This window comes from Archocentrus centrarchus, chromosome 9 (assembly GCF_007364275.1).
Source record: "Archocentrus centrarchus isolate MPI-CPG fArcCen1 chromosome 9, fArcCen1, whole genome shotgun sequence".
Taxonomy (NCBI): domain Eukaryota; kingdom Metazoa; phylum Chordata; class Actinopteri; order Cichliformes; family Cichlidae; genus Archocentrus; species Archocentrus centrarchus.
Window position 1 is genome coordinate 19,064,439 of NC_044354.1, and position 16,550 is coordinate 19,080,988.

At 41.1% G+C, this 16,550-nt stretch overlaps 1 protein-coding gene and 1 pseudogene across 1 annotated transcript; one reads left to right on the forward strand and one right to left on the reverse strand.

Annotated features, from left to right (window-relative positions):
• Positions 1-1,854: 1,854 nt before the first annotated feature.
• LOC115786328 (piwi-like protein 1) lies at positions 1,855-12,493 on the reverse strand (annotated as a pseudogene).
• A 1,128-nt stretch (positions 12,494-13,621) lies between these two features.
• LOC115786178 (RIMS-binding protein 2-like) lies at positions 13,622-15,544 on the forward strand. The gene is made up of 4 exons (XM_030738227.1): positions 13,622-13,636; positions 13,737-13,895; positions 14,791-14,899; positions 15,411-15,544. Exons 1-4 carry the CDS (start codon positions 13,622-13,624, stop codon positions 15,542-15,544), a joined length of 417 nt encoding a protein of 138 aa, XP_030594087.1.
• The last annotated feature ends 1,006 nt before the right edge of the window (positions 15,545-16,550 follow it).

The window sequence follows — 16,550 nt, forward strand, 5'->3', positions numbered from 1 at the left end:
GACAGCCTGGGTCAAAAGTGTTGCTGTATACAGAAACCAGAATGTCATTCAAATAGCGAGGGCTCAGTTAAACCTTGGAGTCCATTTTGAATCTGACGTGAGCAAAATAATTTGAGTTTCTTTACTTGAGCTTGTTCAAAACAGCCAGTCATAAATCGCACGCAAGGTTTGCATGCTTTACTTCAGCACATTCCCTCCTGGCCCCTTCAGAATACATACAATGCTCAGTGTGGAACCTACAGCATGCAGTACTTTAACAGTGTAGCTGACATACTGTGCAGTATAGTCAGACCAGTCAGCAGGATTAACTCCTTCTCTTCTGCCCTACTTCAACAGCTGTGATACAGGAATATTTCCCTCCCCAGAGACATGTCGGCAACAAGCACATACTGTATGTACTACAGGGTCTTTGCAGTGAAATCAGCCTAAATGACAATGCCTGGTATGTCCAACCTCCATGTATTTGCCTTATAATTGCACAATATGTAGTACGTTGTCCAGTAGAGCATGCAGTTTCATGCCTACTATTCATTGATGTTGTTACTTCATAATATATTTGCAGATGTTAATCCCAACTTGTGACATGCAGGGTATTGTGTGACTGTTGTTTCCATAGGACCAGAGCTTACATAAAACTGTCTCCTGTGTTGATGTTCACCATCCATTTTTAAACCCCTCAAAAATAAACATTTTTGTAATCTTGGGAAATCCCTTTTGGAAATTGTCCCCTCACAGCAAAATTATCTGTGGAGAAAATGACTTTTCTTTTGTTTTTATTTCACTGTCACACTAATGCTCCCAATTTAAAACATAATCGACTATAATGTCACTTTAAAGAAGAAATAGTTACTGTGTAATCAGCAAATTAAGTCCGTCATTATACCGCTGTGAATTTGTAACATGCAACACTTCTGAGCTATAGGTTTGACCATCACAGTAGAAAACAGTGAGACACAAGGCTACCTCTATGCTGCCCCCTCTATCCCTCTGACCCAAAATCTAATAGATCTGAAATACTTTGTTTTCCAAGCCAGTCTGTCAGTGATGCCTGCTCAGTGTCCCACTTTATGTTGGTGCAGGATACAAGTACTCTATATTGATATATACACATATATATCTACACCTTAATGTAGAGTAGTGAATGTACAATGAATTGAAGGCCAATGTATTTTCAAAGCTGCCCAAAAGAATTGTGCAATGTCCATCTTCGTGCATGAAATGGAACTGTCCACCTCCTCCAATCTTCCCCACTTCATCCTCATCCTCCCATACTGCTTAAAATCTATTTTCTATACACGAGTTGAACTGAAACTGCCAAAAAACAAACAAAAAAAAAAAAATGTATACAAAACATTCTGATACTTTCTGTACAATTCTCAGCCAAACAGCCATCTTAACCTATAATAAACTATTTATGGAGCACTTCCTCAGACATTGCTTCTGTTCATTTTGAGTGACTGTTGCTCTTTTTGTACTTTGTCCATTTGTAAAATTGTTTTTAAATGTTTATACTTGATTCTCAGACTGCCTTTTTTGTACATTTAAATTTATAATCAAACACTTTAAGCTTTCCCCATGGTGTCTTGAAGACCATATTGTTTCAAAGTCTGCAACTGTGTGCTAGCTTTATGATAAGAATTATCAGCCTATATTGATGGTTACAAATTATTGTGTGGGTGTGCATGTGCAATCTTTTATATAAAAAAAAAATTCAATTTGATATTTTGTAATGTAATGCTTGTCTGATTCATTTTGAAATGCCAGAAATTACAAACTCAAACATTTATTTCAACAATTTTTTTTTAGAACCAAGTACAAAGAACTTTTATGCAGAAATCACAAGAACCTCAAATATAACAAAACAAATTTCTAATTTATGGGGAAACAAACAAACTTCTGTGGAACACACTCAACTGTCAAACTAAAATGCCAACAATTTATAAGACGAAAGAACAAAAATGATCAAATAACAGTTCATATGTTAGATTCCGGATCCTTAAAGGTAGAAGAGGAAGTCATCCAGTTTCACACTGGGCTCTTTGTGGAGGCTCTCACCCACAAGGTAGGCCGACTTGTGGGCGTACTGGCAGGGAGCGGGCACTCGGATGATCCCCTAAAGCAGAGGTCCCCAACCCCCGGGCCGTGGACCGGTACCGGGCCGTGGGACATTTGGTACCGGGCCGCACATAAAGAATAAATAACTTAAATTATTTCCGTTTTACTTATTATCTGCGCCTAAACTATATTTTATTTTGAAAAATGGGCGGATTCGCTCCGTTACTTCCCTCCATGACTTCCTCTTGACGTGTCAAGACGTTTCTGCTCACATGATACGTCACCGCTAAAATTAAACCCAGAAGCTTCAGGCCTGTCTAACGAAATCGGTTGGTTGACCTACATAACGCTTCTTTAAAATTTTGAGTGCTCAACAAGAGTAGAAAAGCGCTATGTAAAAACTAGTCCATTTACCATTTTTATTTATCAACACCGGGGATAGCAGTGAGCCATCAAACTGACTCTCCAGCGCTTGACACCGCGGCTCTGCAGCCACGCTCCATGTGAAATCGGCCGAACCCAGTCAAACCAGAAGCCAGCAAAAATGAGTATCAGAGAAACAAGCTCAGGGGGCTTACACTGATTCAGTGTTATGGTGAGTTGTATTTTTCATGCGCTTTATACAGTAAAAATCACCTAAGTCGAAGTCGCACAAATCGGGTTTTCGCTCTAGTTGGATGGCATCTGCAGGTCCTGATTTTCCTAACATTAATTCCAATAAAATCATCACATAAATCCGTCGGATATTCACCTACCTCGGATGAAAAATCTGGTCCCATTGTAATAAATTTCCAGTTAAATGTGATCGCATAAACTGGATGAGTTTAGCGCTAAAACCCTCCTCAGCTCCTGTCCGCCCACTTCCATGCATCGGCTCATTCATGCACAACTACACACACACACACAACGCCTGGAAATTGTTTTAGTGTTTATATCAGTTCATTTCACCGGGGACAATCGTGGCAAGTGTAAGCTACAAACTTGCACTTACGAGTAAAATTTCAGATTATAAAATTTGCAGAAGCAAATTCATAGATGAAGCAGAAGCCATTGCAGCGAAATTCGATAATAGACCCCAAACTGGGCCATTTGAATCCGACTGAGGTGATTTCTACTGTATTTGTTTTTGCGGTGTATCTTATTTTGAAGGCATGTTTTACCATGGCTCTAACAGCTGACCAGGGAGCGCTGTGGGCAGAGAGCCTGTTATTCATGTTGAGGCGGGATGTTACGAGAACGCTGCTGATAGAGTTGCATACGAATACAAAGTGGATTCCCGTTTTTTATTATTATACGTAGAAAATATCACACTTGGTTATGGTCGTATCATTTATTTTGACGTATTTATTCGCCACACCTTAAAAGCCGGTCCGTGGAAATATTTTCTAACACTAAACCGGTCCGCGGCTCAAAAAAGGTTGGGGACCACTGCCCTAAAGCACAGAAAATGAACGCAATGTCACGATCAGTGACATTTATGCATTTCCTGGGGTAAATTATACAGCTCATCAGAAAGGTAGTAATAGCTTTCACCTAACACTAGCAGCCAAATGTCTCCAGATACACATGTACAATTCATATCAGGGAAATACTTTTTTTTTTTTTAAAGTCTATTTGATTGAAGTTTATCAAATGTCATGATTTAATGAAGCCTCCCCACAAACATTGTGAATAATAATTTTTAAAAGAGCCTATTTCCTGTCTGTAATAGCCAGGTTAGATGAGGACATTTTCAGTGTAGACAAATTTCTAATTTCATTACTTTCCCAGTTAAAAAGGTCACTTCAAAGCCAGTCTACCTGCCAGTTGTAGTACATGTGGCACAGCTTGTAGGTGAGCCGCTGCATGGAATCAGGCTTGAGTCCGCTGGTGTCATACAGGACATTGTAGTGGCTTGGTGAGACGCTTCCACAGCGAACAGCTTGGCTCACAATGTAGAAGTCATACCTAGGAAACAAAGGTGCAACAGTACTAGTACTACCAGTAGTATTTAAATAGAGCCAAAGATTAAAAACAAAAACTATACATACCACTCTGGCCGGGTGACCTCTGAGTCGACGACGGTGCCAGGAGGAGGATTGGACACCTTGGCATTGAGGCGGGCGAAAAACCTGCTGCTTATGCGCTTCTTCACCACCACCACACTCAGCTTAGGGCTACAGCAAAAGGACAGAGGCTCTAGCAAAAACTGGCACTTGCACTGATTAATCTGAGCTTTGTTCTTCTGTTCCAGTCAATTTCACTTTACTGGCTTCACAGATTTTTTCAATGCAATTCCCAAATCAAAGGAAATTTAATAACGTGTCACCCTATTGTGTCATCAGTAACGCTACACTGGAAATGGAACCGCTTTTAAACATACTAATTTTGGAGATGGAAAAACTCACTCGTAGTCATGCCCCATTGACTTGATGGACTCTTTGATCTGCGGAACCTCATAGTTAACCACAGTGAGCAGCTGGCCATCGCCCACTCCATCTCTGTACACAATGATTTGTGCAGGCAGAGAGTTGTTGAACTTCAGGTAGTCTTTCAGGGCACCTGGAAAACAGTTATGACAGTTTTGCCAAGATCCTTAGTGTGAATATTAAAGTCGAAATCTCTGAACTGAGAAAAGAAACTTGCCAGTCATGATCTCCTGGCCTTTATGCTGCAGCACACACTTTGAGTACCACCTTTATGGGAAACCATAAAAACAAGTATTGTAAGGCTAGTTTTTGCACATGTGAAAAACCACTGAACTCAAGCTGTGTGGGAAAACTATGGACACAATCTGGATCAGCACTGCACTGCTCACAGTATGGATGCCCACCTCAGTTACAGATACCAACCTGGTCATGGTCTGGTTGAGGCTGGCCACTAGAGCTCCAACAGATCTTTTCCCAGCAGCAGTGTCATGGTAGCAGTCGATGCCCACGATCATCAGCTGTTTGAGCTGCACAAACGTGACAATTTAACAATATAGTGTTACATCCCCATATTTGTACAAGTATTTTGAGCTGCTCCCTCATTCACAGAGGGTCACCACAGTGGGTAGCTTCACATTCGATTTGGTGATGATGCCCTTCCAGACGCAACCCAAAAGAATCAGAGATTCATCCCCAAATTCAAACGGGGGATCTTTTGCTTGTAAGTAACAGCTATGTTGAACGTGCAGCTATGGTTGATAAACACCATTACAGAACTAAAAACACTGTCAGCTGTCAGTGCAACCTCTCAGCTTCCTGGCAGTAGTCATTAGGTGGTACAAATCCTGTGAAAATATAAGCTCTAGAACACATATGTACCAGGTCTCAGTAGATCTTAATGGGGTGCATACAAGCCTTTGTGACTTAATCCACAAGATCAATCCAAAAGCAAATGGCTAAGAGCGAGCCAGGAATAAAAAAATGCAAAAGTCATAATAAATACTGTCACTTTCTGTGATTGACCCATTATGGTAAGAATGAAGTTATCCCAGATTTTTAGCAGACGTGTGTGGTGTTATTTTAAACATGCTAGGTCGCATGGTTCTTGAATTATTGCGTTCAAAGTTGAAAATTGGCCGCCCGCTCACCCAACCAGTGGGGTGACAATAATAACCCCACAACAATACCCAGGCTGAGGGGTATGTAAAACAATCTGCTTTACTGCCAGTGTACAGTAGATTCATCACCAACCATCTGTGTTTGGGGTCCAACATTGCGCTGCAGAGCTCTAAGGAGAGACTCCTGATGATCTTCATACTGGATCCTAAAGAAAAAGACGCATGCATGATTTACAAGAGTGCAACAATACATCAAATTTTAAGTTCAATTTAAAAACAAACAAACAAACAAACAAACAAACAATAAAAACCCACATTACAGCTTTTGCCATGTGGATTCCGAGTGGGCGTGAGACTCTGCTGAGGGTGTGCAGAAGACCGCTGGCTTCATTGCGGTTACGATGGGTGTGAAACAAGAGCCAATTACTCAGCGGGGGACAGTTGATCAGAGGTACTCCACGCATCTCTTTGGACCAGTCAGCTGCCCAGGCATCGTACTCATACTAGGTGAGAATTCATTATGTTAATTTCTACGAGCATACAAGTGTATGCATTTAATAAACTGAGAAGAAGAAATTATACCGATCTTGGCCCCTGGTAAATCCTCTCCACTGGGAGGACTCTGCCAGTCAGACTTAGAAGTTGCTTATCAAAGCTGAGTCCCCAGTTATCCAACTCAGCCTGTGCGTCAGCATTCCTGTGAAATCATTTTCAAGCTGTAAATCAGAGCCAGTGATCATACTGACAGGAAAGTTTGCCATTAACTTTTGTGCATATGATCAGATTAGCCAAGTGTGGCTGAGTTGAGGACAACTTCTGGGAAAGAATGAAGAGCTTTAATCATCATGCTCAACTAAAAATATACACTGAAAACCATCTCTTCTTTTAGGTAGGCAGATTATAGATGTGATCAACTCACTGTTAACATTGTTAAAAACACTTGTGATGTTTGTCATGATGGCGCTAACAAGCAGCAACTAGTCCTTCACTCAACAATTGCTTGCAACAGAGTTTGACGCGTTTAGCCCTAAGCAGACAGTCAGCTGTTTAATTCCACTACATTAATGACCTACTTCTGGATATTAGTCATAAATCTGTTGAGGCGTCCCTCCCTCTGCTCTGGGGTCAGTCTGGTGTGGGTACTCAAGTCCTTCATGATGCTGAAATCAGCCCTCATCTTATCAGTCAAGCCTAACATAAAATGTTAGCATGATCAGTTATGCTAACATTTTATGAATGGGTTAGCATAGAAATCTGAACAGACCTAGAAGTTAGAAACTCACTGCTCTCACAACCACAAAAGGAGAACAGAGCCTGCCTACAGCCTTCAGGCTCTTGATTGCAGTCTTGTGAACAGGCAAGTGTGCCAATCAAGATTCAAATCACCCAATTTCAATTTCTAAAGTTCCTCAGTTATAATAAAACAGCTTTTAATACACTTATGAGACCAATGCTTCAGTTACTGCAATAAATACCTTTAGTGAATGCCTTTTTGTGCATTTCTATTGGTTAATTTGACTGCATACATTTCAGACTATAAATGTTATAGACTAGCACTATAACTTATGACTGAGGTCCTTAGGTATGAAGCTGACATTTACAGATGCTTTCAGATTAAAAGGAAGACAGGTACACGTGAAAAGCTCTCAACACAACAGAACAAGATTAAACCTGTAAGGTAGCACAGCTCTGGGATAAGCATGGCTGGGCCAGGAGGTGGAGCTCCAGCAACAGCCATCTTCTTCACATAGCTGATCAGCAGCACCTGGTTTCCATCACTGATATCCAGGCCATATTGCTATGAACACAAAGTTAAATATTTAAGTGTGGACTGCAGCTCAGGCCGTGTGCCACTAAGGTGGTATTCGACTTTAAATGCAAATTGTTTACATTTTGCACAATCCCAATTTAAGTCTTTATAATCTACTTTATTTCTCAGATTTGCTTGTGCAAATCATTGTTCACGTATTGAAATAAGGTTTGTGTCAAATATTTCTCAGCAACACCAATACGTGCATAACACTCACTCTCTTGTAGTAGTTCTTGAAGGAGATGTCTGCCTCTCCCCTCTTGAATGTGTTGTTGGGAGTGTGATCCCAAGCAATGCCATCAACCCTGTAGGTTTTGTTGTTGTACCTAAACATTGGAAATAAACACAAGTAGCAAGCTGTGTATTATACAGATGTACTGTGAAACAAATGTATTTGTCAGAGTGATAACCTCTCAAGTACTATTAATAATCAATGCATGACTTGGTGGCGCTTACTTGGTAAGGACTATGAACCCAATGAGCTCTTTCTCACAGATGTCAGTGAAGCATTGACCTCCACGTTGCTGATTCAAGCTGACCATGAAGTCCAGGACCGTCTCACTGCGCAGCACCTTGTGGCTCACGTCCACGCACATCATCATGGATGACTCGTAGTGCAAGATGGAGGTGCTATAACCTGGCCAGATGGTCAGCCTAACATAAAAGGACAGAATCTCTCTTTCACTCCATATTAATCTTTGATAATCTGAAGAGAACGGATGGATGGGAAGCATATATCTGGAGTCTATGAAATAAAGAACAGCCAATGATGCTTTGATCAACCAACACAAAGATATTTCAGTTTGATATAGTGACCAAGGAAAGTAGCAAAATATGAAGCTACAGAAGTTCTTTAGAATAGTTAGTACATTGTTCTGTTTTTTTGTTGTTGTTTGTTATCAATGAGTTGAAAGGTTCCAGATGTAACACAATATCACATAGTTTAGGCTGTTTTTTAAATGCCTGTTGATAACAGGGTTCATACACCTTTTCCAGGGTCAATTTCAAACACCTTTTAAACACTTTCAAGGTCGTCAAGATTTTACTCAATTATTTCACATTTTTAAATCACATTCAAAGATGGTATTATGCAATTAGTCACTTGACAGAAAAGAATAACTACTGATAGTTAATTCTGGAAACTTTTTTTCTCCAGGTTGTGAGCAAATCCGGTTTAAAACAGCCCTCACGTTGCTGCCACGGTCTAACGCAGCAACATGATCAATCAAAGTGATCAATCTCCATAGGCTCCGCCCAAAGGTCAAAAGTCAGTTTCTTCACGGGCAAAGAATTCAGCTCTGCCCTCTTAGTTTCCTGATGACAGCGTGAACCTGCAGCAGCGCGGGCGCGATGCTTCGTTGTACACCAGGCTGCTGAGTTCTAAGCATGCGAGTTGTTGAATTTACTCATGAGGAACAAATACCTGCGCTCGCAGAAAGACATCATTTTTGCGGATTATGTTTATTATGTTTATATAACCTAAATTCCAAACTCGTCTTATCCATAATTGGAATTTGCAGTTTTCCAGCCAACACTCATTAAAATGGCAACAGTTTGTCTCCGGGGGGAGGGGCGGGGTCAAACAGACTGACAGGCCACATGCAGACTGACAGGCCACATGCAGACTGACAGGCCACATGCAGACTGACAGGCCACATGCAGACTGACAGGCCACATGCAGACGTGGAGGCCAGGCAGAGAAATTTTCATTTTAGACTTTCCGTCTCATTTTCTTTCTCCATCTCATAAGCGAACCATTCAAATCAGATTTTTTTTTTAATTAAAAAAAAATAATAATTTCAAGCAGTTTCAAGCACTATATCCAAAATTCAAGCACTTTTCCAACCTTGAAAATAATATTAAAATCCAAGCATTTGCAAACAGTCTGTGGAAACCGGTTCACCTGGTAAAACTACACCGTCCTCACGTGGGAAAAAAATGAAGGCCTGCTGTGGGAACCTATTGTGCATACTGTAGGCCGTGAATATGTAATACAAAGGGTCCATGCTTTTCTGTACTGACAAAATGAAACACAGTATATTTGTTATGCCAATACATACCAATGTTATCTGTATGTTAGGCCTCAAATATTAAAAATGTATGCACCATGATATTTTACATTAAAAAAAATTACTGTACTTGTGCTGTGGGACGTTGAGTGGATCGCTGGGGTTGTAGTAGTTGCGTCCAATCTGCTGCATGTTGAGAATTCTCAAGATCCTGTAGAAATTAAACAGGAGACATTGAAGTTTCCAGTCATCTGAACCACTTTGGTGAGTTGTACTGATATCAAAACTTTTGTCATCACACGTGATGACTTTAACAAGGGAGAAACATAACTACAAATCAGCAGCGAATCAAATCATTAAATTGGCAGATGCATTACAAATTATTGCTGTGCATCACTTTTTGAAGAAGCCCTGAACTGTGGAAGACCTACCTTCTGAATATGATATTGTAAAACTGAACGCACTCTAGTGCAGAGGGTGGCAGTTCATTGGTCAGGGTGATGGTTATCTGAACCTTCTCTCCATTCTTGGTCTCGCTATAGACCACCGTCTTCTAAACAAGGGGAAATCCAGGTTTGTCCAAAGGACACAAGTGTTTTCAAATTACCAATGAGGAGCCAACAAAATTATACAATCAAATTCCAAGTAACATTTCTGCAAGTGGCACAGGAGTGTCAGTACCTTGCTGTGCAATCTGTGAGGCAGAAAGAGGAGAGCTCCATCAAAGCTTCGTGCTGAGCCAAGTGTTTCCTCGTGCTGGAAGAGGAGGGCAGATCTCAGGCGTCAAGACTCCATTTGTGGTTCAAAGTCCACATGGTACTGATACAAAACCCACTGAGGGCGGGACAGGATGCGAAAGAAGTTTGCAGTCAACCGGATTGCATTACCAGTTACTCCTGTGGAAGTGAACATGCAAAGAGTTTTAAAGAGTAATTTACAATCCTCCACAAAGATGATATCAAGTTACATTTGTGTGTCTTGACTTTGAATGACAGACCACATTTGGAGTCCTTCACATGTTCTATCCCCTGCCTGGTGTGAACTCCTGTATCATGAAGATCCCGGCGGCGTCCACCTCTTTCTCCAAGTTTGACCTGCTGCAATCCAGCCGAAATCTGTAGAACAGCTAATGAAAACAAATGAAGACTGTTAACAGTCGACATTCATTGATATGAATGTAAAAACAAAATGCTAACAGAGTACAGGTCGACCAATTTAGAATCTGCACATTTAGCAGTTGTAGGAATGCACAGAAAGTGTTTTAACTAATCACAAGTATATAGAGTGTATTTTTTTTCCAGTCCATTTCCCCAGTTTAAAGAATCCAGTTCCCCGTGTTGTGATTAACATCTTGGTCTGCAGGTTACACTATACTGAAGACCTGTCAGTTTACATTTTTAACAGCATTTCTACATGGATTAAAAAAAGAAAAAGAAAGATCATTTGACACAAATACAAATGTAGCACAGCCTTCTGTTTGAGCGTACCTTCTGCACCAAAGGGCTCTGGAGCACCTTTCTGTCTCCCTCTACCACCCAGGTCTCCTTCTGTGGAAGGAGAAGCTGGTGGTGCCGGTTCTTGGACCTGGTTCTTAAAAAAAAAAAAAAAAAAAAAAAAAAGGTTGGAGATGTGATGTAGCGTTAAGCATGTCAATTCGCTGCAGGAGAGTCTTTGCTACGATGTAAGTGGCCGATGTCGTTGCTCCATTCATACCTGTGCAGGTGCATTGCGTGTGTTTCGGTTGTGTTTTGCATGCGGTGTCGGCCAATAGAAACAGAAAATGCTGGCACTTTTGTCCCCTCCTGGGTCCTACATTCAGTGTTTTTAAGGCATAAACACATTTGTCCCACTACTTTTTTTCGCTTCTTTGTACAAACCGGAAATGCAGGGCAGGAAGGGTGTTTCTCAGGAGATGCGCTTACATTATGGCATTTTTCTATAATGATGTAAGGGCTGCAGCTCTACTTTCTCTACTTTTCTTGACATTCACTCCACTTTTATTTATACAAATACCAGCTGTCAAGTTTGTTTTGTCAGGTAGACTTTAATAATGGACACCAGAGCAAAAGGAGTGACTATGCTGGTGAGTGAGATAAATTTGAGAGGGGCAATTGTTTTTTCTTTCTTTTTTTTTTTTTTTTTACATTACAGATACAGAGCATTACAAATTTAAGACTGCAATGTGGACTGCCGTCTTTCAATTGGTCATGCCGTTTTAGAAACTGTATGCACCACTTTTGCTTCTTGAATCAAGCTGCCCCCCACCCCACCCCCAAAAAAGCCTATCCATCCATCCCATTCACCAGTGGAACGATAAAAAGAAAAATCAAAGTCCCCTTCAAACAGATTCAGAGCTCTTACCGCTCCAGGTGCTGCGGGCTCCTGCCCGCGTGCTCTGCCTCTTGACCTCGCTCTTGCCCGGCCAGTCATCCTTATGGAAAAAATTGCTATGATTACCGTTTATCTTTTCACTAACAAAAACATCCAGTTGAAAAAATCTGATACCCTTGCAGACACACTGACATCCGCCATCTTTGGGTCAAATTGCAAGGTTAAACCCGATGCTAGCTAACCACCACATGTTAGCAAAAATCCGAAAAAATCTAACAACAAAAACATATTGAAGAGTCAATATTTTTGTTAGCACATTAATTGCACGCGTTACCCAAGACCTCTAACTTTACATTGTAGTTCGTTTGTTTTTAAATATACCCCCACCTGTTGTTAGCTAATTAACGATTAACCATGAGCTGAAGGTCTGTGAGAATTTATATTAAACCTGACATGGAGAGTCACTCACAACATTTAATGTGGTTATCAACACATGCTGGGTAATATCTCCTAAGAATACTCACCTTTGGAGATTTTTTTTCCTATTAATGCCCACAAAACTTTCAGCAGGTTCGTTGGCGAAATGAGACAAAAACAAAAAGGCGCAATTTTCTTATAGGTGGCTTGACAAAATTAATACGCTAGTGAGTTCCGTTGCCTTTCTCCAAACACATCTTCAGATTAAATGATGTATCATTGTATATTATAAATACATATCCTCAAAATAAATCCGACCACCACAGTATTTAAGTGTTGCTGGAAAAATAAATGTCCACAAAACCTCTGAACTATATTTTTAAGCGGAGTGATCTGTTTAACCTGATACTGTTGTGTGTCCATTTATTACAGTGTGATTTCAATTCTGGCCACTAGATGTCAGCAAAGTTGCAGAGTAGATTTAGGCTCTGGCTGCCTACTAACATAATTCACCCAGACTCTGATGGGGACCTCAAAGGTTGCTAGTTTATGAATCACCAGTATACAGCTAAACTGACCTTTCACCCCACAGTTCACTAAGAGGAAGAATGTTTCCCAAAACGCCAGCTTTTACAAGGATAACTTAGAGTTTGTGAACACTGTGAGATATGATCTGTGAGAGATTACCTTTTTAAAGAGGTATCTATCAATGTTCTTCTAGTGAGCAGTCAACTCAGTAAAGGTGAAGAAAAAAATCAGGTGATACTGGCATGAATAGTGCCTGAACTTTTCATGATTAAATAGATGAGGGAAGTGTGTGTGTTAACCCCTTAACTGGCAGCAAATAAAATCACCTGAAACAACTACATAACACCCTCTGGTTATTATTGGCTCTGAACAACCCATTTCATAGCCTATTAATCGGCTGCGTCTGGTCCGCGGGCCGAATGAAGTGCATTTATATGGCAGGCTAGACCCGCCCATTTTGACTGACACCTCATTCGGCCAATCATGTTAAGAAATGGGTTTCCCAGAGCCAATAATACTCAGAGGGCGTCACGTAGCTTTGTCAGGTGATTTGGTGCAGCCAGTTACATGATTGGCCGAATGACGTGTCAATAAAAATGGGAGGGTCTAGCCTGCCATATAAAAGGGACTACAAACGGCCCGTCACCGGGCCCTTGCCAGTTAAGGGGCTACCAAGCTTTTGAACAGGTGTAACAAATTAAGTGGTCTGTGAGTGTACTTCCTTTTTTTTTTAAATTAAAAAGTTCTTAAGCGAAGAAGAAAAAGTGTTAACTCATTAAGTATAAAATGTAATTTTCTGTAGGTTAGTACATGTGGTGTAGGCATAGATTAATTTTCACCAAGTTGCAAAACTCTGAGTACCACATAATTGGAAATAATGGGCAGAATATGCAGCCTGCACATTTAAAAAAAATGAATATATTGAAAAGTAGTTAGATAATCAAGATGAAAAGGGCCACTGTTGCCACATATTGCAACACAAAAAAAAAAACGTTGTTAAAAATGCTATAAATACAGAATTTAAAAAATATATTAATCTCTACCAAATAATCTTTCTTAGCATCATCACCACTACAGCCACAGCGAGGAGTACTACACAGAGAGCAGCCGAGGATCTGACCTGTCTGACATACTGGAGGAGGACAAGGAAGATCTTTACTCTGAGATGCAGCTGGAGGAGGGCCGCAGACACAGTATCAACTCTCACAACACTCTCAAGGTACATACTTAACTGCAGGCCTTCAGTCTACAGTGGCCCGGGGGAGGACAGAGGAAGGTGGGGAGAAATAAGGATATAGGAAGGGAGGGCTCTACCACCTCTGGAGATAACTGCTACCTTTCACAAGCTCTATAACCAGGCCCTTCCTGGCTTTGCCTGGCTAAACATCCATGCCTGTTAGTTGCGTTCTCTCTGCCAGCTGCTGGCTTCATGTGTTGCTCTCCATGTCTCACCCTCTAGAGCTCCTGCTTTTCATTGCTTCACATAAAAATAAGTCGAGGCTTTTAGCCTGTTGGAATTCATTTAACTCATACCCTTCATCTCTGCCTTGTCTATTTCATTTGTCTTTGCAAAAAAAAAAAAAAAAGTTCTTGTCCATCCGAACTTATCGCGTATTAAATGTTTTAATGTGATCCAAAGCCACGGGCTAAAGGTGTAGGATCATTGCTCATTCGACCACAGCTCGTCACACACCACTCTTGCTCATCCTCTTCCTCCTCTTTCTCTCCATTCTTTAACCATCGCTTCTCTCTTTTGTGCCATCATTTGCTTCCTTTTCTCATCAAGGAGCTGACATGCACAGAACAAAACAAGCCAAACAAATGGACTTTAGTTTAACATCCAACCTCTCCTAAACCTCAGTCTGTGTTGTTGTGTTGGGGATTGATTTGATTTACTTTTTTTTTTTGATGGTTTGCTGGGTTTCTTTATCATTATTATTATTTTTACTATTATTTTCCCTTCCTAAGGACAAATGGAAACCACATCATTTGCTCTTATGTGTTTATTTTTTATTAGCTGTTTTAACAGGATTTTGGATTTCTTTTAAATGTTGCCTTCATATTGGAGGTGGATTGTACTTCTAACTTCTTCTCTGTTGTTTTTCACTCTTAAGATCATTGGGAACTTGCCGTCACATGGAAGCGCTGATCGTCTGGACCATTCAGGGAGGAGGCCGGTTCACATTGGCACCCCCCCTCAGCGATGTCCACTCCCATCCATTGGTTAGTGAGGTCACCACATCAGGATCTCCACCTGCTTGTGATTTATACCATGTGTTACCCATATGAGCCGAGCTGTACATCTCTCCCATAGACCTTATACAACCACGTAGACCCCCCTTTTTTGAAGGGGGGGGGTTGCACACCCTGTAGCTGTCCATCCTCATGAGCTGGATTTGCCAAATGTTCACATGCAGTTTTGCAGGAAAGTTACCTCAGACACACTCCCTTATGCCTGTGTTTACTGTGGGTTAACATGTTTTCATAACCACCCAATCTGACCTCCCTGCAAACAGTGCAAGCATTGCTGTTTTACACCCAGTGACTCCAGAGTGAAACCTGTTGCCTTGTACACCCCCACCTCTCTCCCCCACCCACCCCCCACCTCAGGGTAACCTCAGCATCCTACTGTCTCAGCATGAGTGAATGGGCCATGGGGTTAGAGCAGAGTGTGTGTGCGGGGGGGGGGGGGGGGGGGGGTCTTTCTGACTGTTGTGATTGGTGTCTTCTGTAGAGATCACCATGGACAGTAACAGTGAGGGGAGTGAGGGGAACCTCTCACCTGTCAAGGAGGATGTTTACTATGGCAGTGTAGCTCGGCGCAGGATATGGCGATCTATGTCCTCAGAGGATCAATATGGTATGTAGTGCAGCTTCTCTCCAAGATGACAATTCACCTTGACAATGCCAGAAAAGGCCAAGAATTGTTGTTTGAACACATGCAGTGATGTGATGGTGGTCTTTGTTCTGTGCTGGACAGTTAGCTGCTTTGTTTGGTTTAGTTTAGTTTAGTTTTTTTAGTTTGCCAGTGGACATTACGTTGTAACGCTAAATAGAAACTCATCTTAGAGACACCAGACTTTTCTATTTGTTTCCAAGTCTTGCAAAACTGAAGCCGACTGAGCCCAAAGAGCCATCTGTGGTTATCACAATAAACACAGCATATTTTCACACATTTGTTTATTTTATAAATTGGTTTATTGGGTATTACAGTGAATTACTAAGCAATTGTGATTGTAACAGGCTCACAAATGTTAACAGAGCAAAAACTGTCACAGCTTGCTGTCTTTAACAGTCTCCTTGTTTCTCCAAAACATGTGTTGATCATAATTATTGATAGTCAGGTATAATCAGTAGCTTTATTTGGCCTTGTGCGGGCGTGTCTCTGTCAATGTTTCATTAAACAGCATCATAGAGATGTGGTGATAACCAAATATGCCAGCAGGCGTCACTGTGGAGATGGGTTTCAGGTTGTTTCAAAGCTTCGATTCAATTCAGTACACTTCAGTGTTTCACAAATTCTCGTTTTGCTCATCACTAGTAATAAGACTATCAGTCTGATATCTGAGTCTGATTACACACTGATTATGTCTGGGCTACTTAAGGCGGAAACTTTCCCACAGTCGACACCAGATCATTGCACTGCGTGTGGTGTCAATTTTGGCTCCTTGCGGTGTTTGTGAGTACAACAAAGAAATTATTTGGACTTACCTTGGTGTTCTGTGTGCAGAGGCCCACTGCCTTTAGGAAAATTGTGCCAGAGAGAGTGTTAATGACAATGATTCATATAAATACTGATTTAAGTTTGATTTTCTTATGGTTCTGTTCAGTCTGATATAAGCAGAGAAAATCCCCCAATTTGCTGGGAAACTGA

Bases quoted from the DNA above. Each gene is read 5' to 3' on its own strand.
- LOC115786178 (XM_030738227.1), top strand. The intron at 13,896-14,790 runs GTACATACTTAA...TTCACTCTTAAG, and splicing joins ACTCTCACAACACTCTCAAG to ATCATTGGGAACTTGCCGTC. The intron at 14,900-15,410 runs GTTAGTGAGGTC...TGTCTTCTGTAG, and splicing joins ATGTCCACTCCCATCCATTG to AGATCACCATGGACAGTAAC.